The sequence below is a fragment of the Mytilus californianus genome, unplaced genomic scaffold (assembly GCF_021869535.1).
Source record: "Mytilus californianus isolate M0D057914Y unplaced genomic scaffold, xbMytCali1.0.p SCAF_7, whole genome shotgun sequence".
NCBI classification, from domain to species: domain Eukaryota; kingdom Metazoa; phylum Mollusca; class Bivalvia; order Mytilida; family Mytilidae; genus Mytilus; species Mytilus californianus.
The window spans coordinates 41,931,128-41,958,282 of NW_026262723.1; the positions used below are offsets into that span (position 1 = coordinate 41,931,128).

General features: G+C 32.5%; 1 protein-coding gene and 1 long non-coding RNA gene across 2 annotated transcripts in view; one reads left to right on the plus strand and one right to left on the minus strand.

Annotated features, from left to right (window-relative positions):
- Positions 1-7,096: 7,096 nt before the first annotated feature.
- Positions 7,097-10,167, minus strand: LOC127709492 (uncharacterized). Its single transcript, XR_007985687.1, has 2 exons — positions 10,135-10,167; positions 7,097-7,294 (listed from the first exon to the last, which is right to left on the minus strand). It is a non-coding gene; the product is annotated as an uncharacterized LOC127709492 (long non-coding RNA).
- LOC127709483 (calmodulin-A-like) overlaps positions 9,619-27,155 on the plus strand; it is a 50,179-nt gene continuing 32,642 nt past the window's right edge. Inside the window, exon 1 of the mRNA XM_052215078.1 lies at positions 9,619-10,053. Coding sequence (XP_052071038.1) covers positions 10,051-10,053 — 3 coding nt within the window. The 5' untranslated portion in view covers positions 9,619-10,050. The remainder of the gene's footprint in view (positions 10,054-27,155) is intronic.

A 27,155-nucleotide genomic window follows, 5' to 3' on the forward strand; every position in this document is an offset into this window, starting at 1 on the left:
TTAAAACAATTTAAAAAATTTCCTTCCGATAAATTTAATTATGCTTGAAATCAATTTATACTTGATAGATAAGTTTTTCCAGACAATTAAGTATTTATCATTTAGCATAGCCGATATAGCACTCTGAGAAAACACTGAACAGACCTTAGTTGGCTTCAAGCGAGATGACACTTTCAGATAATCTATCATTTAGCATAGCTAAAATACAGCAACTGAACACTTTGAAAATACACTGCACAGACCTTAGTTGGCTGCAAGCGAGGTGACATTTCAACCAAACGTACTAATTTTATAGAAACGGCTATATCGGAACATTATTTCACTGGTTTCTTAATTTCCTTCATGTATTTTTTTACCACGACTCGGTCTATAGGAGTTTGTTCCGGAGACGTTAGTTACATTTGGCTCTAGAACTAGGCATGAGGCTAAGTGGTGGTATAATGGGTGCGACTTCATATTGGTTGGTGGTTTATTTAGAAAATGGTTTATCAGAGTTGGACTAAGGCATTGCATCTTTAAATTCAACAGATGTAATAGGCTTTAAGTATCAACAGAATAAAAAGAGGTAGAAAATATCAAGGAGACATAAAAAATACCAAATATAAGTGCATGAAGACAACAGACAGTACCTCGGCCCAAAAGAAAAATGACAAAAAAGACCATCAACAGTCCACAATAAACTACACAGAACACTTAAGATTCAACAACAATCACCTATACAAAAAACGGGGTTAAACCAAGATGCTCCGAAGGATTGGCCTTTCTAGCTTCATCAGTTGCACACTTCGGGATTGTGGCTGCGATAAGTCGAACGCACGGTATCCATGATAATATGTGATACAGATAATCCATAAATGTCAAAAAAATCGTTCGTATACTTTCGACGGGATAACTTCAACATGATCATTTGGGACCCTTTGTTAATAGCTTACGTGTTTTTGTTGTTGTCAAAGAAATCATGATAGGACAATTACGCTTCCTGGAATATCGTATCAACCGGGCAATATATATTCCATATGCAAGTGCTGCTTGAATTTTGCTACGCAGAAATAGAAAGATCACAATGGGAAAATTGAAATCCTCTCTTTTGTCGTATATTATTAATAAATAGATGATATATTATAGGGTGCAGGGCAAACTTTTACAAATGACATAGGAACATACGGCTTGCGGTATATGAATGTAATTTCGAGGATTTGTCTCAACATTGGTATTTTTATAAGGCAACTTGTAAAACGTCATTTTTTGGTACTTTTTGAACAAATAATTTAGTTTTCTGTATATATGTTCAGTATAAAACAAGGAGATTTGGCATGATTACCAATGAGGCAAATATCCAACAAACTAGATCAAAGGACGACAAAAAAAAATCACCTTTAACAATGAGCTAAGCCCGTTCTGTATTGTAAGTAAAAAGGACACAGAATAACAAAATGTGAAACGATTCAAAGGAGAAAATCAAAGGCCTAATTTATGCTTAAAACAATAAATGATAAAAAAAAAAACATTTCTTGAAGACAGCAACCAACGACAACCAATGCATTACAGCCTCCTGGTTTGGAACAGGCACCTACAGAATGTTGCGGGGTTTAACATCCCTATAAGCAATCAAACCTCCCCTAACATGACAATGGTGTTATAAGTGACAAAAGACACAAAATACCGATATAAGAGTATTCGCAGTTACTGAAAGCTATGCTGATTCAAAGTCCAATTTTAACTAATAGAATACTAGTAACAAAGTTTTCCCAAACTAAAAAATCAATCGGTACATATCCAATCGATTTAGTATAAGTTGCATAAGCAGTCCGAGAAAAAATTATTGTAGGGAAAAGTATTGACAGGATGTTTGACCGTTTTAAGTGTTAATTTCTGGATAGCGATATATCATGTTTAGTTATGTATTTTTAGAATTTAAAAAAAATTGAATCGATGTTAGTACCGATAAAGACACTATTCAAAGGTATTATTATCTGTTAAATTGAGAACATATAAGAATACGTGTATTCAAAGGATCATTCATTCTACATGGATCGTATCCAAATTTAAGAGCTCTATTAACAACCTCGCCGTAAACATAACGATGTGATATCCGGTTTTGAATTATATTTCTACAAGCACAGGCTAGTTTTCAAACCAAATTTTTGTATCTTTGAAAGGATTTAATTTTTTTTAATTTATTTATGGCAACAAAATCCCCGACATAGGAAATTCCAATCATACATAGATTACGTTCAATGAAATCTTGAACGTCACTACCGAAACGAGCATAAACCAAAGTATTTAAGCATATTTTGAGGTGAAACTAGCTTGACCATCCGATTCAAGTCCTTCAATGTTAAAATATGTTTCAGTGACTCTACAGAGTATGGTATGGTAGCTATCTTGGCGTATCTTTGAACAGTATAGGTTCACATAAGTTTCATATAATCTCAGTCTTCACTCAACATTGTATAAATATTCAGTGAAAAACATTTTATTGCGGACATATACTTGTTTCTTCTTGAATTGTCGAGTTTTTGTGCTTTTGGAAACCTCATAAAAACTATTCCATGATCTACAATATAAATATTAGGCAGACGATACCAAAGGGACAGTCGCAGAAACATCATGGCAAAAAAACGACGAAAAACGAACAACAGTCTATAAAACACTAAATAGAAAACTAGATTGAGCAACACGAAATCACCAAAAATCGGGGTGATCCCAGGAGCTCCGAAATGGTAAAGGCAGATCCTGCTCCACATGACTTCCACAGTATTTATTTTAATCTTAAAACAATTATTAAGATCCTCCTAAAAAGTAAAATAACAAAAATACAGAACTCCATTGAGAATTCAAATCGGAAAGTCCTTATCAAATGGCAAAAAATCAAAAGCTCAAACACATCAAACGAATGGAAGACAACTATCATATTCCTGACTTAATTGGCACTAAATTACAGTCTGAAGAAAGTAGCTATCGTTACATGATCAGGACCCCGGTAGTAAAATACGCCATCACAAATCAGCACATTCCTTGTTCATAATTTCTCAGTCTGGTAACTTACGTTCATGTTAACAGTTGATTTTCTCGAAAACGAATATAAGCTGCCTCAACAACTTCATTCAAATATATAAACGACAGAGTTATCTCTCTTGAGGTTGTAGACTGGCTCTCTGCTTTGTTAGTTTGAAGAACATAATAGTTAATCATTGATTAAGAATATTGATATATATGTAGCTTATTCAGAAACCAATCTTAGATACTTACATCTTTCAGCACAGTATTTTTTTGCATCTATTCCGAATAACCCAAATTATACAGGAACAACGCCATTCTTTCTATAAACGTTTTGAAATCTTGATGTGATTTTAGGTTGAGAATGGTCAACTTGAAATTGTTTCGTATTTTCTTGCACTAACGATTCAGATTTCAAAAGTCAGTCAATATACGATCAGACTAATTTAGTAGTCAAAAGTTTCAACATTCTAATCACTACTAAAAGAAACTACTGAGAGTTTACATCCAAATAAACATTGACATTATTCTACATTTATCACTGAAGAAACTAAATTGAATTGTCGAAATGTGCTTCTGGTGCATCAAAATTTGTACCGTTTATGCTATTGCTACTATTGGGTCGAAACTTGATTAAAATTTGCTGTTATAATTTTTTTTCTATATATTATTCAAATTAATGAATATATCTTCATCATGCAAAGCTCTGATTCCTGGTCCGGACTTGGCTATACTGTAGGTCCTTTTCGGTTTGATGAGCTCTTCAACATTTGTATTAGATTTTGGATATTCAAATATGTTTGCCTCGAGAATCACTGAAGTGATAGTAATAGACGAAATGCGCATCTGGTGCACTAAAACTGGGTACCGTTTATGTTATTATCCTTCCATTCTTCTCTTTTAGTAAAAGTAATTCGAAATCAATTGTTCATGACTTGCGATCAACTTTAGTCGTAAGATTTTTTTGTGAAACTGATCACAGGCTTTTCTAACTATAGTTGCAGTTTCCCCCGTCTTTTGCTATTTAATTGACATATTTATTTAAAATGAAGATTTAGATATCCACGCTCAAGTTCCTGACTTGAGTAGAAAATATAGAGTTCGACTTCTTTCATCCTTTTTTTCATTGTTCGGTGTCCAAAGAGCTCCATCCAAACAAACTTCTTGTTTATGCATATGCATTGAAAGATATCATGTTGGTCAACTCTCAGTACCGGCCGGGAGAGCTCAATTTAATAAAAAGGTATGAAACATTTTTTCTAAGAAATACTTATGTTTCCAAATAACATTCATCATGCAGTTACGTCCATGACCGCGTTCGGAAGAAATAGTCCCGTATCCATTAGATATTTGAAGGCATACTTTATATCAACCGAGAAAACGTAGGAAATTACGTTTATTTCAGAAGCATCATCTGCCCGGGAAAAAGATCGTAATAAAAATCCATATAAAGATAGCTATGTTTCATAACGTTGCAATTTTATAGTTCAAGTACAGTTTCACTATTCATGGCCTGAAAATTACAATTAGACCCAAATCACTGGCTATTGACCAAATGGTACCCTCGGGAAATGACAATTTAACAGCAATTCGGTGGTATAGTAATATAAACGAATTTATGAAACCGATTTCAGTAATGGCATCATTTTTTACTATGTACGATCAACACTATCCAAATGCGAAGAAAAAAATGAAAACAACACGTTATAAATTTCATGCGTCCGAAGTGCTTTTCTGGATTAACCTTCACCAGGAACGTTCAAAACCGAATACTGGTATTTGAAAGTCAAGAATATATAAGAACCGAAACAATGGTCATTGGAAGAGCTAAATGACTAAAAAGGACCTAAACAAAATCCAATTCCATCTAAGGTCAACTTTGCCTGAGGTAATTAAACCTAAGTTTCTTAATAATTCATAAATTTATAAATGGACACTTTCGCAACAGTTTGTTATAAATCATGTCACTACCGAAGTACTGACTACTGACCTGATGATAACCTCGAGGTCTAATAATCCACTATCAGAGTAGAGTGTTAGAAAACATCGATACAAAAACCCGCTAAACAAAACAAACAAATCTGAGTGATACATTTTGGTGTATTTTCAAAAGTTAACCGAAAAATACAAGTTTAAAATTTAAAGGCAAGTGTTTCTTGGAAAATAATTACATATTAATATTGGAATCATTGATTGATTGATTGTTGCTTAACTATCGTCCAGTTGCAATTATTTTAAATATATGTTAAGTCTCAGTAGCTCAGTACTTCGGTACTGGCATGACAATATTGTTTGTTGACATTTTGCTGTAGTAAAACCTAGATAATCATTTGAAATTGAGAAACGTATCTCTTTGGGAGTTTATTAGTTTTTTTTGCAAGAGTTTCTAATAATCAGGAAGGTTCATTTAGCTGTACGGGATGTAGAAATACAGTGACACGTCCGTTCTGTATTAAGAGAAGTAAACTCCAATCCACTGATAAATCAGATATGTAGTTGATTGTAATACAAGTGGGGGTTCAATCAATCGCTTTCCTTTGAGAAGTGTTTTACTAAGTCAAGAACAATATAGCCAATCATCCAATAATACTGGTTTAAAGATATATATTTTTGTTATTCCATATTCGGATTTTACCCAGTCAAGAACAATATAGGTAATCATTCAATAATAATGGTTTGAAGATATATATTTTTGTTATTCCATATTCGGATTGGGAACCAAATGAGTTAAATCTTGGTTGTCACCAGTTCGAGGCTGTAAATGATATTGATCAACCAAAGTGGATTAATTGAAGTTTTTTTTCTGCTTCGCTGGATATGACGACAAAACGTTAAGGAACTGTAGACAATTAGTGCGAACATACATGGCAGGCTGACTGTGTTAACAAGTAAAATGTTTAAGAGAAAATTGAAAATTTATAGTAAAAAAAACAGGTCAATCATGGATTTTTTTATCACGTACAAATGATATTGATTCCTGCTTCTCTGTTCACCAGAGAGGAATGCATTGATTTCAACCGTTAGAAAATTTATACCCTGTGGTTTTAATCTTTGTCTAAATAACCATTTTCTTTCAATTTAGCTTTCTTGAAGGGAAAAAGCAATTTGCTGGAGATTTTATTTAACAGGTGTGTTCCTTTTAGATTTTAAGCTTTCTCGTTAATTTTGCCACAAGACACCTGTAAAGTCAATATGGTGTAATAATGTGTAATGTGATTGCATATTCGTTGTTATATGCTAAGAATAATTAGTCCCTAAATGGTTTCCAATAACATGAATATAAAAAAAACAATGCGGGCAATGACACTTGTTGATCGGTACGAAAATAATACGGGAAAGATGAAATTGGTTTTTTATATGGAGGAAAGAAATTATTACAGCAAAATTAATATGAGGTTATTTATAAGAGTATAAATAAGTTCGTGAAATTAGGGTCAATCATTTTTGTATAAGTAAAAGGAGATCTGCGGTAATAACCGTAATTGCCAGGCATTTATCAATTCGAATTTTATCATGGTGTCAGCTGCTGGAGCCAAATAAGATTAAGACAAAAACCAAAGAGGTTAATAAGCCGAAGCTAAAACATGAAGTACAATTCAAAATAATTACAATAAATAAGGTGATCTCTTGAAATCAAAATCTCGGAGTTGCTATGGTATTTGACTATTCTATTTTATATTTAGAAGAAACGTTACGTTAAAAAAATTGTATTTTTACGTTAGACAACTTGATGAAAATGAATAAGAATAATCGAGGAGAAACTTGAAAAGTTCCGGTTTAGTTGCATAGCAGAATAACCTTAATAGATAGTAAGCAAGGGCGGATCATGGAATTTTGAAAAGGGAGGGGCGTAAATCCTGAAAAAAAAACATGCTAAAATATCATATAAATCTTGAGAACAGGATTTTTTTTAATTGTTTTTGCGACCAAAGAGGGGACATACGCCATCTAGCCCTATCCCGGATCCGCCATTGGTAAGGCTTGGCAAGAAAGTTTGTCGATTGGTACATTTCCTGTTTAAATATTATAAATATTGGTTAGAAAAATCTACAACTAGTTTTGAATATGTCATGTCACAGCAAACTTAAAGCCTAGATTGGTGAAATATTTATGTAGATGCATTACATTTGCGCGCATGCATTACATTACAAAGATGTCACAAACAGGTTCAAACAATGGACAGGTACCCATATGTTATGATCAGCTCCAAATCGTCCCAATCGTAGTAATGGACTCGATTTTGTTTTCGTCTCTGTTGCATTTAGTCGGGAAGCACATGTCCAATAATATATTCCTGAAAAATAAAAGCCATCGTTAACAGATTTCTATCCAGAAACCAACATTTTGAAGTGTTTCTCATCATGTATAGCTGTCTATCATTTTGTAACTATGACATTGACCTAATTGACATATCGATAATTTTGTTTACAATTCTTTTACTATCTAATATTTATTCAAATAAGGGTACCTCAAGTAATTACCAAGGAACAATAAACCGAACGTCTTATTTATCATATTTTCATTTTATTCTAAGCATATTTGACATTGACCACGACCTTCCATTATTGTCCTCTTCAATTCATTCAAACTTATCAATCCGGAATTCAATTCCCAACAAAATTGTTTTTTTTTTTATATAAGTGACATTTACTGACTTACTGAAACAAAAACATCAATAGGCTGCTTCCGTTCCTTTACTTTACCTTCCACCTAGATATATTTCACTCCAATCCACCAAAAGGGGACCATTTGTTTAGGACGGACGGACAAACGGACGGAAGAAAAGAAAAATCGGGAGCATAATGAACAGAATGATTTAAAGATAAAAGATAAATGAATGGTTTCCAGTTATATTCATTAAGAAGACAATTGTTGCTGCTTTTTTTTCGATCAATCGTGTCCGACCATATCTGCAGTTTCATAAATAAATATTTTCATTTCAATTTTTTATTTTTCCGTATCATATCGATAAAGGAACAGTTTTTAGCTGTCAACATTACACCTTTTCACTGACAGCAACATTCGAAGGCGACACATGGTTTTATGAATTCTATTTAAACAAGCTATTTTAGTCTATTTGTGTTCTATAAAATGCGCCACTCTCACTATTACGCAACAGTAATACATGTGCATCGCATACACAAATAATAATTAATCTAAGGTTTATTCGCCACCAATATTATATTTGTTAATAGAATGTTGATGTTATACTTCAGTAACTCCACACATTGATGAAGATAGATCAAATGGAAACCAGCCGACATTAGTAAATATGAACTTGTTTTTACACTTCTTAGTGTAATGGTCAATACCTTGTTAAACATGGTCTTTCATATAACTTAATGAGAAAAACCGAGTAAAACTTATTTTTACATCCAAGTGAAAATATTTTGTACCAAAAGAAAATGTGTATCTGCAAAAAAAAATATCTAAAAATACTTATCTTGTACTAATGCTACATCTGTCATGAAGCTATGCATATGTGACAGGTACTGTCGAGTATTTCACAGTACGATATATTTTTTTTGTGTATGTACTTGATGTGGTATTAGTGGATAGACACGATATTCTTAAAATAATAATGCAGTGAGATAAAATGACGGAAGAATTTAAAAAAAAAAAAAAAAAAAAAAAAAAAAACAGCAACCTTAAAATACAAAACAAGCAAACAAAGAGACATCTAGAATTTTTGGATGCAACAGTTGCATTATTGCAGATTTCAAATTATAAAATCACCTAGTATAGCCACAATTGATCATCTTTTCTTGTCGACCTTTTCGGAATAGACCAAATTTTGCTCAAGCCTCTTTTATTACACTGACAGACAGCAGTAAGATACGAACTTTAGCTGTTAGTCTGAACGTAGTAGTTGAGGAAATACTAGAACAATTGCAGCAGCAAAAGGAATGGGAGCTAACACCTGAACGAAAAGCATTCTTAAAAATTAACTCTAGGTATATCTAACCGGTTAAAAATTGATTCTCTATAACTGGTTACCAAGCAAGCGAAATTATCTGCAATATAGTTCGATCAACCTGTTTCAGCGTAAATTTCAGTTTTGCTTTTTCCTGTTATTATAACTTTAAATGTATGCCGTGTTCTTAGAACTATATTTGTTTTTAGCTGTATAATTTTACATTTTTTATAGCTAAAAGCTTGCATTGAATGCCATTAATATTGAGTTAGCAAATATACTAATAAATCCTCCTATTTTTTTTCCAAGCTCCCAAGACTACTAAGCACGGAATCGAAGATCAAACAAGATAAACAAGCCGAGGTGGAGTATCGCGAATATTAACAGACGACTAAAGCCTAACGACTTGTTTGCATGCTATACGTACCAGGCTAGGTTTAAAGTCATTATAATTTAGCATTTGTCAACTTAACACTTGTTCTTCGATCATATCAATATAAGTCATAACTTAGAAAATTGATAGTATTTCTTTGTCAACGCTAACCTTAAAGACATTCATTAAAACCGCAAAAAAATAATTTCTCTTAGACAGTTTATCTCAATAACGGAGTATGAAGAGGAATTTTAAATAAGAACGAAACTAATCGAGTTGGGTGTGTATGGGGAAAATGGATATTGATCCATTCCTTGATTGACAAAAAACCGATGCAATGTCGCGATAAAGTAAGGACAACGTTAAAGGTGTTTCTTCGAGTAAGACATTGTTAACAATTACAAGAAGAAAATTGTTCCGTAAATCGTTACATCAATAGAGAACAGTGATTAAGGGGAAATGTTATGATTGGATGATGTCAGTTTGGAAACATGATACAATTGCAGACGAACCCTCAATCAAATATACGGCTGCTCTAAATCAGAGACGAATAAAGGTGATGCACTGAAATAGATAACCGAATGTCAATCGTACAAAATAAAATTGATTGGATTTACATAAAATAATGATGTTTTATCGCTAAATATACAATTTTAATTGATGGTTGAGAGAAAAATTAACATAGAGACTATCATATCATTCCAAAATCGTGAATTTATTATACATAGCATAATTTTTCACTGGATCAGAAAACGTAGTAGCTATGGTAAGTTAATTTATGATTTTAATTGATATGCATATCTTGTGTCAAAATTGATTAACATGATTAAATTATTACAATGCTTACTAATTTCTGTCACCCTGCATCCTATTATGATCACTAGTAAAGCTATTTTAAGAATATATTTATATCTACTATTTTAAGCGATGCTATTTGTGAATAGCAATCAGAAAAAAAAAACAATTCTTTCTGTTTGATTTCAGGGTCTTTGTTTATTTTTTTGCAATGTTTTTGTGTCTTTTTGTAGTAAAGTAGTTAGTATCACGGAGATGCAAACTATTAAAGTATTTTATGGTTTATTGAGGGTCTTTACCTCTTTTTTATTTTGCTGTTAGGCGTTGGAAAAATCCCGATAACAATATAGGAAATAAGTATCCTTAAAACTATAATTTTAACAATTCCCTCGAAAATTGGTATTTTTGTATTCTTTGTGAAAAAAGGGTGGTGGTGGTGGTAGATGTTTATGAAATGAAACAGCATTCCCAAATATATTTGGAACCACTGATTTCTTACATAATTCCTTAGGTATTTTTATATTTTTGTATTCTTTGAGAAACAGGTAGTGTGATTGGTAGATGTATATGAGACGGCATTCCCATGTAAATTTGGAACCACATATCAAAGAAACAGAGCTTTTATTGATGTTCTTCATCATGCCTGTTAATTCAGTGAGGGTCTTTAGCGGTGAGCTAAAGGTACCACACATTGACTGGCCATGCATGAACATACGTGTAAGCGATTACCTTTGTTTTACCGATAACCTCTGTTAATGTTGAAGTAGTTTGGACTACTACTAGGAGATGTTTAACGACCTTGACTACCCACGAGGATCTCGCACGGTCGGTATAATTTGATCGTGTATAATCTTCAAAAGTTAAAATTAATTCTTGTCTACTCTGTGTTAGTACCTGTCAATGAACTTTTCAGGTAAAACAGTTTTTGGACAAACCACTGACTCATTAACCTAGTTGCTAGTAAAACTTCAAAATGATAACGTATCACAATTCTCAATCTGAGTATATTAACTGCAAGATGTTGCATGCATATCGTATCAGCTGAGAAATATACACTTAATAAACAAGAATAGAAGTATTTATTTACAAAGATGAAAAAATTAATGATTCGAAAGTTGAAACAATCTAGTGTGTCATATATTCCTTTATTTAAATGACAAAATTAAAAAAATATCGACGTATAGGTCTCTAATTGTGGCATGGTAGCTGTAACTGTTGTTTCCTTAATTTCGAGAATGTGGGATTTTTGATTGGCCGGGAGAACATTATGTTAATCATTTAACGAAGATGTGCGTGAAATTTAAAGCACTAAACTTTTTTCTCTCTTCTTTTCCTTTCTCAAACCTCTTATAAATTTGAAACAAATAGCCGAATCCCTTGCACATGCATGCTGCAAATCTGCTTCAAACGTGGCAAAATATTATCGAGGAGAAAGCCCTTTTACTTCCATTTTCAAAATCGAATAGAAAGTGACTCTATATGTGCGAACTCAAAATCAGACTCGTGCCCTTACTCGATATATAGGGTGAGAACATTAATAACCCGAGACTGGAACTTTGACTTGAGAAAAACATGGTATCAAACTCGAATTTCAACAAGAACTAAACATTGAGATAAAGTATCTTAATCTAGACTTTAACCTGATGTTCAGACGCAATTTAAAGAATGAACCCTACGGATATTCTGTTACGCTCTCTTCATTATACATGAAGAAAAGAAGAAAGCAAATGCTAATTTTTAGACTACTAGTAAATGGACAATATTGGTGCCCATGACTCCTTTTTAGAATTTTGTCGTAAATATATTAGTCAAAACAAATTGTTCATTCACTTTGAAGATGCCAAGAAGAAGAGATGGATGAGGGTACCCCTACGAGTTGCGCATGAAACTGGAATTATGCGGGTTGTCAATCATCCAAAGATCACTTCTTGACACTTAAGCTCTTGTATGCAATTAGATACAATATATCAAATGTATCTATTTTGAGTTCTATATTTCAAACACGATTATGGCTTGTTGGCGATAGTTTATATTCTTTCTTTCCACTTTTGGGGACCAATGAATACGACGAATTTTTGGGTTGCATGATTCTTTTCAGTATATTAAGTTAATAGATTGAATGGAGTCCCGTTTTGTAAAAGATTCATTGTCATTTGAAAGAAAATGACTGGATATAGATTCATCTTGCATTTGTTTCGCTATTTACTTGTTGTTGTCAATAAATCTTACAATAATACTAGTTTAAGTCGTCATGTATATACAAATTCTTTAAGCAGATTTTTATCAAAGAAACATACAGACGTCTGAGTGATAGTTTAAAAGAACGGACGAAAACAAAAATTTTGACCAGTTTACAACCATTTCCATCAGCCTGGTAATAGTGTGATATCCTCTATACAGACGATATTTTGAAGCACAGATAGCTAACAGTTTTGTTTTTTTTTTGTTCATTTTGGACTCTGTAAGACCTCGCTGCATGAACGTTAAAAAATCGTGATTTTTCTTTTACTATTCATGAAGCGTGCGGCTTGTGATAGATAATACATTACCCATATCTTTGATTGATATCACTTACTTATTCACGTCTATATTATACATACAATATGTGTTAATAGCTGATTAGAATCCGTATAGTATTTCAACTGATTTCGGCCAATTAATGCATTACCCTATTTCTTTCCGGGGTGATAATTATTTGGCTACTGAATTGTTTACATATTATGCATCCAATAACGATCCAGATCTTTGTTTTACCCATGGGCATTACGTTAGCTAAAGCGTTGATGAGCTTCAGGTGAAGAGTACAAGAAGGGCAATTCCTTTGATATCTGTGTTTTTCCCCAAAAGCGTATATATATACTCAGCTTATTCATATACATTTGTAGTTGGGAAATAAAAAAAACATATATATTTTTTTCAAAATTTGTAAATATATACGAAGACTATTTTAGAATTAATATTGCAATTATGAAATGGTTGAAATTGGTCGTACCAGTAATTATCCGAATAAAATGCAAATTAAGCGCAAATAAAAAGGTGAACACATTGAATAAATATGAAATTTTAGTATAGTATTTCTCATGACAAAATTTTTATATTTTAAATTCATGTAACCTCAAAGAACTTACATATTGATAATCATACTGTGGCATAAATAATTAATTCAAGTTCAATGATTCTTGTATTCAGATATCAAAGGTTTGTTTCTTAATTTCATTTGAATCGTACACAAGAAATGAATGTCAATTCATTTTTTAAAGATTTGTATGTCAAGGTTTAAATTATTATCAACTGAGTGCATCACGTCTAGCATGCATAAACATGAAATATGTCAAATAAATTTCATAGTTAATTCAAAGTTATCGAACTTTTGAATGAGAAAATGAAATGCCTCGAAGCAATGTAGTTAAACATGGTAAAAGAGAAAAAGAAAAACAAATTTGCATGTGGAAATATTATCCCCAGTAATTTACATACCCTATCGATATTCGAAATATCTATGTTTTGATGCGGGAACCTTAAAATTCATTATAACTACAAAAGTGTACAACAGTCACATGCTGAAGATTATCAAATTTTCATTGAAATCCTGTCAACGGTCAAAGAGGAGTAGTGGATAACAGATGCTATGTCTTAATTGTTATGGAAACCGTAAAATCATTTGGACCGCAAAAGAAATAGTTCATAAGTAGTGCTGATAGATTGTGTACATAAGTACTGATAGATCGTATACATAAGTACTGTACATAAGTACTGTACATAAGTACTGATAGATCGTGTATATGCAATGTAAGTACTGATAGATCGTGTACATAAGTACTGTACATAAGTAATGATAGATTGTGTACATACGTACTGATAGATCGTGTACATACTATGTAAGTACTGATAGATCGTATACATACTGCATATATGTAAGTACTTGATTGTGTACATAAATATTGATAGATTGTATACATACGTACGGAACGGTTTGTGTACACATGTACTTATAGATTGTGTACACATGTACTGATAGATTGTGTACATACGTACTATAAGATTGTGTACACAAGTACTGATAGATTGTGTACATAAGTACTGTACATAATAACTGATTGATAGTGTACATAAGTACTGGTAGATCGTGTACATACGTGCTAACAGATAATGTACATAAGTACTGTACATAATAACTGTTTGATAGTGTACATAAGTACTGACAGATCGTTTACATACGTATTGATAGATCGTGTTATTATGTACTGATAGATCATGTACACAAATACTGATAAATTGTGTGAAAATTTAAAGAAATCTACTCACCGGTTTAGGGAGAGTTTTAGAATCGCCGACGAAGATTGAACTTGAAAACCAAAGGATGAACAATAATTGTATACTCCGCTTCAAGTTCAATACGACAAGGGTGCAAATATCGTCATCAATTAAATAGATATGAAAAAGACGAGACTTGTATTATCACTCAGCAGGCTTTCGTATAACGTATGGCTAGTGAGTGCTTTGATATATATTGAATACAACTCATCCTGCACTTACAATCCTGTGCTGTTTGGTACATATATATGTTTACTTATACACATTTGAAATTTAAGATTGGTTACAATTTGGGACAAATTTCGTACGGAACAATAAAGTTTATAAGCAGAGGTATTGCAGTTGATATGAGTCGCGGATTTAATCAAAATGTTTGTATCTTAGGAGCTCTTTAAATAGTTCAGGATCTCCATAATTCGAATTCAAAGTATCCATAGATCAGTGGGGCCCTCCCGAAATTTTTCAGGATCTTTATAATTCAATTTTGTAGACATAATCTTACAGTTTATCATTTTGTGTTGAAATCTTTATAAGATGACGTATTTTTTCTTTGAAATTCTGAAAAGAAATGAAAATGGGCAGCTGAAAAAAATGCCCCCCCCCCACTACAATAATAAAGTTTACATATTATCATGCATTCCTATTTTGAATTTTTATGGATTTTGATTTTGTTAAGAATGTCCTTCTTATTCATTTTTCGAAACATACTCAAAATTTACCGAAATCTTTTAACTTGCATTTTTTAAGCCGTGTTTAAACATTTATATTTTAGTAACATAGTCAGTAATACGACATAACTTGCTACAACCCCTTAGTACACACATGCATTCGAAGTTATGATACTGCTATAAAAATTATAGTAAGGATTTATCGACTGAAACAAAAGTCCTAGCGTGAAATGAATTCAAAGGAATTTGGCACTTACTCGTTTTAAAAGACTGTCGTGATTTCTGGGCGGCAAGATTCTAAATATACTACAAGAAGTTTACTAATAGAATAATACTTAACTTGATATATCTACAAGCAGGAAAACTGTATTTATTAACATAAACATTCCATTCTTAATTCGATGTAGGTAATGCAACATATAATTACGCAGTACTCTTTTTTAATCAGATGAATCACAATTCTAGTTGTATATAGAACTGTTATTGATATAAACTGTTTGGTTTTACGTTCGTCAAAATCGTGTATATGAAATGAAGGATATGCGGAATATATATGTAAATGAAACAGCAACTCAACAACACAACAAAACATATACACACATTCTGCATGTGCCTGTCCCAAGTCCGGTTTATCACTGAGTGGCTGTCATTGGTTCATGTCTGTCATATTTGTTTTTCTTTAATATTTTTGTTATAAATTAGGCCGTTTAATAGTTTTCTCAATTGAATTAGTTCATATTTTTCATGTCGGGGCCTTTTATAGCCGACTATACGGTATGGGTTTTTCTCATTGTTGAAGGCCGTACGATTGCCTATAATTGCTTACATCCACTTTATTTGAACTTTGATGGATAGTTGTCGCATTGGCAATCATACCTCATCTCCTTATTTTTATATATAGAGTCAATGATCTCAATATCGTATCAAGCTCTAAATATCCAAGAGTTTTAACGAATACTTCCTATGGCGACCGATACCATATTCTTTAATTTGAAAACCGCAGACAAATATATTTGGTGATTCTCTCCCCTTTTTTAAAATCTTGACCAGCGGAATAACAACAAAGAGAAGAAGGTAAAAAAAAAGCCGAATACTAAACACAATAGAATATAGGTACTTGTTGAAATATATTATTAGCGAAGAGTATGTAACCTGCTGATGTAGATATTTTGCATTTTAGGAATCTAATATCGGCAGCTTCATTTCAAAATAGATCATATAGCAACGTTATGAACGATGAAAAAAAACATGACATATCCTGAGAAATGTCATAAGAAAATTTGATCTGTCGATTGTTGAAATCTGTAGTTTGCCCTCTTAACGTCTTATAGATTTTTGTGTCGTTGGGTTGATGACCCAATGACTTGTACCCCACATATTCTGTATTCGTATTTATGTTTAAAACAGTGTAAAATATGCCATTTGCTTCCTAGAGGTTATAACATAAATTTGGGTTTCAATAATAAAAAGGTGTCTATACACCCTATCAAGCCTATTCGTCCCAAGTTAAGCAGAGCTCTATATAAACTTACTATACCCAAGATGCCATCAATAGCAAATTTCCCAAAAGATAAAATGTAACACGAGAGACCCAAGAAGTTCATAGAAAAGACCATATAATATACAAAGTTAAAGGGCATTGAGGACCTAAAATTCCGACAAGTTTTGCCAAATACAGCTACGGTAATCTATTCCTGGGCAGAAAACCCTTAGTATTTCGAAAATAGAATATTTGTAAACAGTTTAAAACCCTATATACCACTTTGCCTCATAATATCATTAAGGAAAAAATAAACACATACCTAATTAAATGGGCATTTAACAAAAGTTCAAACTCTTTAAGGTCTTTTTTTAGTAACAACAAACAAAAGAACTATGTCAATTGGACCTGCTCTGATACGATAACTGCACTTGAATTTTTACTACATAACATTTTTGTTCGCTATGGAAATTCCGTATATCGTCAAATTATCGGAATTCCAATGGGTACTAACTGTGCACCACTTATTGCGGACCTGTTTCTGTATTGTTACGAGATACAATTTATGACTAAAATCAGCAAAGACCAATCGAAACAATATCTGAAACAAAAATTTAATAGCACTTTTAGATATTTGGATGATATATTGGCTCTCAATAATGACGACTTCAGTATGTACACTAACTAAAAGAGATGTATCCTGCTGAACTGACTTTAAATAAAGTTAATACTAGCAATGAACACTGCCATTTCCTGGATCTTGATATTTATATCTTTAACGGAAAGCTTAATACTAAAATTTACGATACAAGAGATGATTATCCATTTTTAGATGGTGACGTTCCCTTGGTACCATCTAATAGTGTTTATATATCTCAACGTGTTCGATACGCTCGTGTTTGTAACAACGTATTTGATTTTAACGAAAGAAATTTCTGTATTACTAAAAAATTATTACTCCAGGATTATCGATATCACAAACTTGTCAAAACATTTACTAAATTTTATCATCGGTACAAGGACATCATTCGTAAATATTAATCAACGTGCAGACATCTTATACGTTCAGGTATTTCACATCCAATCTTTTATGGTTATATTCTATACAAAGCACAACAATGTCGTCATTAACCTCAAAAGCTAACCAAACCTTTCAACAGACTTATTCAGAAGGGATATAGTTACGATACTGTTGTCAGGTCATCAAAGATGGCATTTTTAAAAATTAATATTGATTCACTCATAGGGTCTCTGCATCGGAAATAAACACAATTATTCTAAAACCAGTTGTTGGCATGATACGGGTTATGTTCTTCTTGCATATTTTATGATGGTATGATACTAAACCCCTAACGGGAGGGATTGTGCTTGATTTTCATATGATGAAGACATAATCTTTCAATCAGTTTAATTGAGGTCTAGAGCTGGAATGTCAGTAACTGCTAGTAGTCCTTTGTTCATTTATGTTGATTATTGTCATTTTGCTTAGTTTCTTCTGTTACCTATTCTAACATCGGACTCGGACTTCTTTTAAACTGAATTTTACTGTGCGTTTTGCTGTGTGTTTGTTTATTCCCCATTGGCTAGAGGTATACGGGGATGGTTGAGATCTCACAAAACATGTTTAACCCCGCCACATTCTTGCGTCTGTCCCAAGTCAGGAACTTCTTGTCTTTGTCAATCTTGTATGTTTTTTTTTTTTAAATTTTGGTTCATTTATATGTTTCGGAATTTTAGTATGACGTCCATTTTCACTGAACAAGTATACATTATTGTTTAGGGGCCAGCCGAAGCCCGCCTCCAGGTGCGGGATTTTCTCGCTGTGTTGAAGACCCATTGGTGGCCTTGGGTTGTTTTCTTCTCTTCGGTCAGGTTGTTGTCTCTTTGACGCATTCCCCATACCAGATATAGGTCTGTTTCAGGTCCATTCTAGAATAGTTTTATTTTCCTCTCTATAAAGCAGGGAAGATATATCCAGGGGCTTAATGAAAAAAAAAATCCCAGTGATTTGAAAAAAAAAAAAAAACAAACAACACCATGACCAAAGAAAAATCAACAAAAGATAATGAATAGTTAACATACATGTTTTAGTTCAAGTGTACCAAATGAAGGCCTGTTTTTTTCAAACTTAATCATTTGTTTATAACCTTGTAATGTTTTGTCTTCTTTATGGTCGGTTTTCCGTGCAATTTTGAAATATGATACAATTACATAACCAATGATTACTGCCAAATGGAAACAGATAGATTGATTATTTTCCTTCACGTAAACTCTTTTGAACGCCATATTTCGCAAAATTGTATTATATTGTAGGACTAATGTAATAGAATAACTGTAACGTAATACTGAAAAAAACATGTCACAGAATATTATCATAACTCTGATTAATACTGAAAACAATAGTGTCACAGAATATTATCATAATTCTGATTAATACTGAAAAAAATAATATTACAGCCTGTACCAAGTCAGGAATATGACCGTTGTCTTCCATTCGTTTTGATGTGTTTGTGCTTTTGATTTTGCATTTGATAAGGGACTTTCCGTTTTTAATTTTCCTTTGAGTTCGGTATTTTTGTTATTTTACTTTTTATCAAAATTCTGATTAATACTGAAACAAGTTGCTTTCTTTAAGAAAAGAAAAGCAATACGTGAACACGAGCAAGTTGACTGGTCATCAAACAATTGTTGTTGATTTTTTTTTTTGCTTTTGATTTGAAATAATTGACTGTGAATAGAATGAGGTAATGATCTGGTTAAAACAACTTTATTGAAACTATGTAATTGTGTATAGATTCTTGCACAAGTCAATAGAAAGCAATGTTGGATTTTAGTTGTGAATAGAAAAGTGTATATATACAGCTTATATTTGAATTTACCTTTTAAGGCATCATTTTTTTCTTAATCCTATTGCAAATCCTAGTTTCTGCAAATCGGATGTCTAATTCAAATTGCACAAACCAATCGCAATATAGATTTAAGCACTCGGTTTGCTTCATAATCTGGATGCATTTTATTTTATCTATCATATCTTCTTATTTTGTTTCCTGGATGCCTTCAATTATTCTTATACTCGTTATTGAAGCTGGCTGTACTCATGGTATATGTTGTATAGATAAATTTAAAGTTCAATTTCCATGTGAAGTGAAACCATGTGGCATCTTATAAGAAGGTTTCGACTATTTTTCTTGCGAGTTATATACCAGCTTCATTGGGACCTCTTATATACTGACAAGTATTTTGGTCTTATAAAACATCTCAAATTTTAAGGATTTTCTGAAGTTACTTAAATCAATCCAAATATTCTACATGAAAACTAGTTTTGAAGAATATCTTATTTTCAGAAGTTTTATGAATACCTGAACATACTCTCAAAAGAAACCAATTTATATAAAAAAAATATGTAGACATATACAGATACCAGGATTAAAATGTTGTACGCCAGACGCGAGTTTAGTTTACAAAAGATAAGGACGTTCGAATAAAAAAGTTAAAAAGGCCAAATATGTACGAAGTTGAAGACCAAAAATTTTTAAACAAAGGTTTTGTCGAATAAATCTAAGGAATCTATTCCTGGCGTAGAAAATCCTTAGCATTTCGAAAATGTCAAAGTTTATAAAAGGACAGTGACTAAAAAAAAAAAGAAACAGCTAGAGGTCAGAATACCTTAATTAATGATGACCATGCTTGAACGTCACATGTGAAGCTCTTACTGCCGTGTCCGGAATATAGATAAGAAAATTTACATTCGCGAGTGAAATTAATATTTATGCACGCATGTGGTTTTCTTGCGAAAGAAATAGTAAATAGAAAGTATACGCACTGATACTCTCGATAAGAATACGCATTTGCGTCAACACATATATTAGTCTAGGCTCAAATATAATGTTTAATAGTTGAATTCGGATTGCCCTTTAATCCAGAATATGGTTGAACGCAAACCGATAGTGTGTCGTGTGAACAGTGAGATATGTATCAAGACGTGTGTAGGATAGCTGGTCAACATAATGCATACAATTTTCAAAATCGTACCATATTGCAAAGATTTAGAAGCCTTAAGGTTGAACTATTTAAAACAAAACAAAAAAAAAGAATCGAAATTTGATTAACATACATTCTTGTTAATGAATCTATTTCGAAAATTAAGAATATAATATCAATAAACACAAAGCAATCACTGTATCAAATCAATCTCTTCTTAAAGTCTTACGTTTCACTATATGAATATATTGCCGTACAAAATATAAGCAGAGACTTATAAAACCATACTAAAACAGTATAAAATAATTAACGTAGACAAGTTATTAATTTTTTTTTTGATTATTGTAAAATATTAATGACGTTTTTATGAGATGAAAGGATTTAGACCATGCAAGTACTTTTCATTCACTACCGTTTAAACTTTAGATAGTAAATTATGTGTTCGCATTCCTGCTCATTGCCAATTTGATGCTCATATGTTGCATATAATTTTCATAAACACTGATAAATGTGTTCACTGTTCAAACTTTTGGGAAATAATACACGTATAACATTTTCAATAATATTCTATTGAGGATAAATTTAGTCTCAGTTTACTTTGATAATTTTAATGAATATTCTCTTGGTCTGGCAGTATTCCGATCTACAAATGAAATTTGATTGTTGAAATACACAATGTCACGTGGTAGCCTGTCCATAGAGGGACCGTATCAAAGACATAGACAACTACCTGTATAAATGATCGAAAAATTTTGAGCGGTTCCGAGAATCTTGTTTCCGAAGATTTCCGAATTGCCCATAGAAACTACCAAAACTCATCAACATATAGGCGTGAACCCCTCAGGGGGTTCACGCTAAAAGCAATGTCACAGAATATTATCATAATTCTGAGTACAAATACTTGTATTACATCACTTATATTGAGAGATGTTTTAGTTCCTCATACTTTTATGCACAGACTGTAGTGATTGTGAGATATTAATTATACACTAGGGTATAAGCAGCACTTCTGTGTTGACATCATTTATAAAAAAAAAATGTTTACAAAACTTTGAATTTTTCGAAATACAATGGATTTTCTACCTCAGAAATAGATTACCTTAGCTATAAAACCATTTTCTACATAAGGAAATGCCTGTACCAAGTCAGGAATATGACAGTTGTATTCCATTCGTTTGATGTGTTTGAGCTTTTGATTTACCATTTGATAAGGGACTTTCCGTTTTGAATTTCCTAGGAGTTCGGAATTTTTTATATTTTACTTTTTGTTAGCTGTATTGTGTAAAAAACCATTCGGAATTTTGGTTTCTCAAATATTGTATTTGGAATAATTTTTAAATTCGCGCTCAAACCTTTGTTGCTGTTCTGTTAATGCCTTTTGGTTTTATGTGTTTGGCCTCTGAAATATTTGGTCACGAGATGATACAATTGTTCCAGAAAAACTTGTTGTAAAATGAATTCTTTTTCATACGTTTATATCGAAATAAATTTCCACAGCTTCAAGATCTTTTACGGAAGTGCTCTACAATGAGTAATTTCACTGAATGTCACGATGTCATAACATTCAAAGTTTAGCATGCAACATGTCGCGAGCAGTGCAATCGATTTCAAACATTTAAAAATTGATATCAATTTTCACAGCTTCAAGATCTTTTACAGCAGTGCTCTACCAGGAGTAATTTCACTGAATGTCACGGTGTCATAACATTCAAAGTTTAGCATGCTCTTCTAGGATTGTTCTACTTCGACCTAAAATTTTCCTCGTGTTTAAACATGTGTATCAGCCTGAAATAATGATGGGAATCTTAAAATGTCCCAGGAGAATCTGGTAGATAAAAAAATCAAAACATATTAAACAATGGCTGAGTAAATACTGCATTTAAGTTAGACAATTTCTGACCAACAGTTACGTGATACATCTGTCAGCTTGACCGACTAATGTCGTGTGATGACTCTACAAGCCTTCAATTTACTGATACTTAATATATGTATTCATATTATTAGCACTGTTTATTCTTGCGTTGAAGATGTTTGATGAAATCCGCATTCGATAAAATAACACGAACATATGCCATTAAGATATATTTGCCATAGGTCGTCTTCAACTGAAACATTATCGAAACTTAGTTCAAGGCTTTTAGTTTTTTATCAAACTTAATGCATTTGTATTTTTTTTTCAAGAAAGAAAGATAATATTTCCTGCTTGATAATTAAACACTAGAATCTACAATGGGAAGCATATCCCAGATGCATAGTCTGACATAATGATTTGCAAGATGTCAGAATAGTATACAGATTGATATGCAATCCAAATTGTTTTGACAGTTATATTTCAGACCTACCTTGGATGAACATTTAGATAATAGTACAACAAATTTTAAAGCTAGAACAGTATATACTTATTGAAGTTAATTCCAGGCAACTTTCGTGGTTAATTCTTATTATTTGTATCACTGAAATGCAACTGGTTTCGAAAGCGATAAATGTTAATTTTATGAAATTAAGGAATTTCCAGATTAACAATCATCTTAATCCTTTAGTGCATATACCCATCTTAAAAGTGATCCCAAATATTTGCCGATAATCGGTTTGACTTTTCGTCGATATGTTCGATCATCTGGGAATACGATAATCGGAATAGAATATTTTGTACCGTCATGGTCTTGGTAATTTGCTTTAACATAAGATTCTGATGAATGACCGAATTACCTAAATATTGATTTGGTAATTGCATTCAAAGATTTTGGACACTGAGACTGAATTTTAAGTTCACATGGAACTCTCAAAGGCAATCATGCACTGTCTGTGTAGACGCTGCTCTGTACACGAATTACTTTTTAGTTCATAAGCATTCTGATTTATATCTTGTTCGGTTTATATTGAAAAAAGTTTAAGTTATTTTATAAACCCAAAGTATTTTAAAAATTCGCCATGGAGGCATCGACTGATTTTCATATTAGAAAGAGATTTGATGCCTTTAATCATAGTGCATCTAGTTCAACCCTAGATTCAGGAGACTCTTATCCTGTCGGCACATCCGGTCTCGTTCAGTTTTGTTCACGACATTCGCCTCACGTTTAATTCATGGTTTGTATGTTACCAAAATGGATTTATGTATTTTGAATGTCTGTTAAGTGCAGTTGCCTCAAATTCATCACTAATTTTTTTGAATTTTTGTTTTCACTGCTCCTCAACTTCGTTATTGATTTGGCCTTCCAACTGTTATGATTCAATTGTGACTGATGAGCTTTATGCAGACGACACGCTCCTAATCTTGTGTATTTAATTAATAGCCAGGTATCTTTCAAAAGTTTTTACTAGCACTAACATACATTTTCGGTATTATGATTTGCAATCACCAGTTGTCCCAAGGATTGATAAAGAAGATATCATGGTGGATTGCAATCTAAAACATGAGCAGAAGAAACAGCTACAACACGATGGTTAAACGAAAAGAAGGTGAAAGACAAATAGCAGTATACAAACACTTCACGAAGAAACTATAAGATTTCCCATAAAGAAGTGTGTAAAGATGAACTATGATATGATCATCTTATACGACGGGTGCCACATGTGGAGCAGGATCTGCTTACCCTTCCGGAGCACCTGAGATCACCTCCAGTTTTTGGTGGGGTTCGTGTTGCTTAGTCTTTGGTTTTCTATGTTGTGTCATCTGTACTATTATTTGTCTATTTGTCTTTTTATTTTTGGCCATGGCGTTGTCAGTTTGTTTTTGATCTATGAGTTTGACTGTCCTTCTGGTATCTTTCTTCCCTCTTTTATAGCGCTTATATCGTTTTCGTTCAAATCTCTATCTCTATGTGATAAAACATGCGATCAGGTCAATTAACTACTAATTCGTAATTATAATAGTTTTTTACGTGACAACCCATCTTATTTTGAATACTATACATGTTTTGAGTAACAAAGAAGCACAATTTCCTTGTATTTAACCATTAAATTCAGTGTTTGTTATTGTCCGGGCTTTTTCGGAAGGAACTGTGAAACCGTCCGGGTTTTTTAACAAATGGTCCGGGTTTTTTAACGAAAATTTTAAGAAAAAAGTTATTTCTGACTTTAAAAAATGACTTTTCTAGTATATAAATGTAATTTAATGAATGAAAATATCATGTATTCTCAATAAATCACCAAAACATATTACTACGTTGTTCAAAATTAACCTTTTTTTAATTTAATGCAAGTTTTCTGTTCGGAAAACGTTCTACCACAACTTTCCAGTATTAAATTAGAAATTATTGGATCCTTTATAAAAAGGTCTTAAGAACATAGTGCAGGAGACTCATAATCTTTTCAACTTCATTTTATGGTATTTTTGTTGTCACAGTTAATAATATTTTTCGTGGTGAACCCCGGAGTTTATATACGGTACGTATTATGGTATACCGTTGTCCGTTCGTCGTCAGCATGTCGGACAAAACTCAAAAAGGCTGTAACCAATTTACATGAAACTTCATTGAATTTTTTTTATTGACTGAGGTATCCTCCCTTTCGAATTTTATAAATTTTAGATTTTACGTTTTCGAGTTTTGGATTTTATTAAACAAAGTAGAGGCTCTAAAGAGCATGTGTCGCTCACCTTGGTCTATGTGCTGCAGTGCATATTAAACAATGGACACTCTTCTACATTAAAGACAAGAATATAATTCATGACAAAATTCTCTGTTTTGGTGATGGTGACTTGTTTGTAGATCTTACTTTACTGAACATTCTTGCTGTTTACAGTTATCTCTATCTATGATGAACTTGTTCTATAAATATTAGAGGAGAAGATTTCTGTTAATAATGTTTGCGTTGCACATGATCCGCTATCCTTAACATTAAAATACAGTTATTAAGCTGCTCAGATTGTGATCTGTTCAACAGCAATTAAAACTCTAGACGTATATATCTGATCATCACGGGACGACACAATGTAAAAGTTAACGGACGACGACGGACAACGACGGACGCCAAGTGATGAGAAAAGTTCACTTGACCCTTTAGGGCCAGGTGAGCTAAAAAGGGGTGATTTTACAGTTTTCGGACAATATTTTTAAAGTGCTTTGAGGAGTTTTCATGAAACTTTGGTGACTGCTTTATATAGATTAAGGTTACCTCCCTTTTATTTTTTTTTATAAATTTTTGATATGACATTGAGAAATTATTTATAGGTTTCATAACGAGTGATAATGGACATCGCTTGATATCAACTCGAGTTATTTAATTTCAATAAAATATTAAACGATGCTCCGGCGAGTTTGATATCAAGCGTATCATGCTCCCATGGCGCAGCTGTTTATTAAAAAACGGAGTAAGAAACCTACTGGACAGCAGAGAAGAATCAGAAAAAATGGGATCCCGCTAACATGTTTAACCCCGCCACAGTCTGTATGTATGTGCCTGTCCCAAGTCAGGAGCCTGTTATACAGTGGTTGTCGTTTGTTGGTGTGTACATATTTGTTTTTCGTTTTTGTTTTTTACATAAATTAGGCCGTTAGCTTTCTCGTTTGAATTGTTTTACATTTGTCATTTCGAGGCCTTTTATAGCTGACTATGCGGTATGGGCTTTGCTCATTGTTGAAGGCCGTACGGTGAGCTATAGTTGTTAATTTTTGTGTCATTTGGTCTCTTGTGGAGAGTTGTCTCATTATCTTCTTTTTTTATATGTAATAAAAAATATTCTACTAAAAGACACTTTATCCGACCAGTTTTTATTACCATTGACAATAACATCTGAATTAAATTTCATATATATATAGTTAACAATGAAATGAATAATTCATCAGCTTAATTCACTCTTTGTACGTACGTCTCAATCCAAATTGTCTATGCTTACATTAGATTGTTGACATCATGAATATATACTGTACATGTAATTTATTAGATGTGACAAACAACAATATATACAGATGGCTGATATTTGTTTATAAAGTCTAAGTGTTAGTACACCTTTATTAAACTGATGAATGCATTGGTTTCGTGCCTTAAAAAGTACATAATTTGAACCCTTTTTTTTATTGTTTTTAAACGTAAATACACTGACACACAACATTCTACGCTATAGGAAATTTGTATAATCACTCGATAAAACACGGACGCACTCGAAAAAGCCCGGACTGCTCTCGAAAAAACCCGAACACATAGAAATGAATTTAGTCTCAAAATATCGTATTTCAATGCAACAACAAGAATTTTTGTAAAGTGTCTGTATATCTAAGGATATATGGATTCCATGTATGCATTTCCATCGACGTTTGCATTGGTATTTGTATAAAAATGGCTTTATTCTGTTTTTTGGAATAAAAGCATTGTAAGGCTAAATTAAACTTTTTGAACGAAAAATAATGTCGGATTGATAATATCTTTTTATCTCAAATACTAACACACTTTGTATATCCTTGTATATTAAACTCAAGCTTCTATATCACGTCTTTTCAGAAAGTAAGTCTGTTTGTTTACATTTTTAATCATATTCACTCGAAAAAAAGTGGTCATACTCGAAAAAACCCGATCAAATCACTCGAAAAACCACGATCCTAGCCGGACACTATACCTACCGTGTACATTACAGTTTAGAACTCATAATCACAGACGATGTGGCCTAAAATAGCAGGTCACGTAAATGTTCAA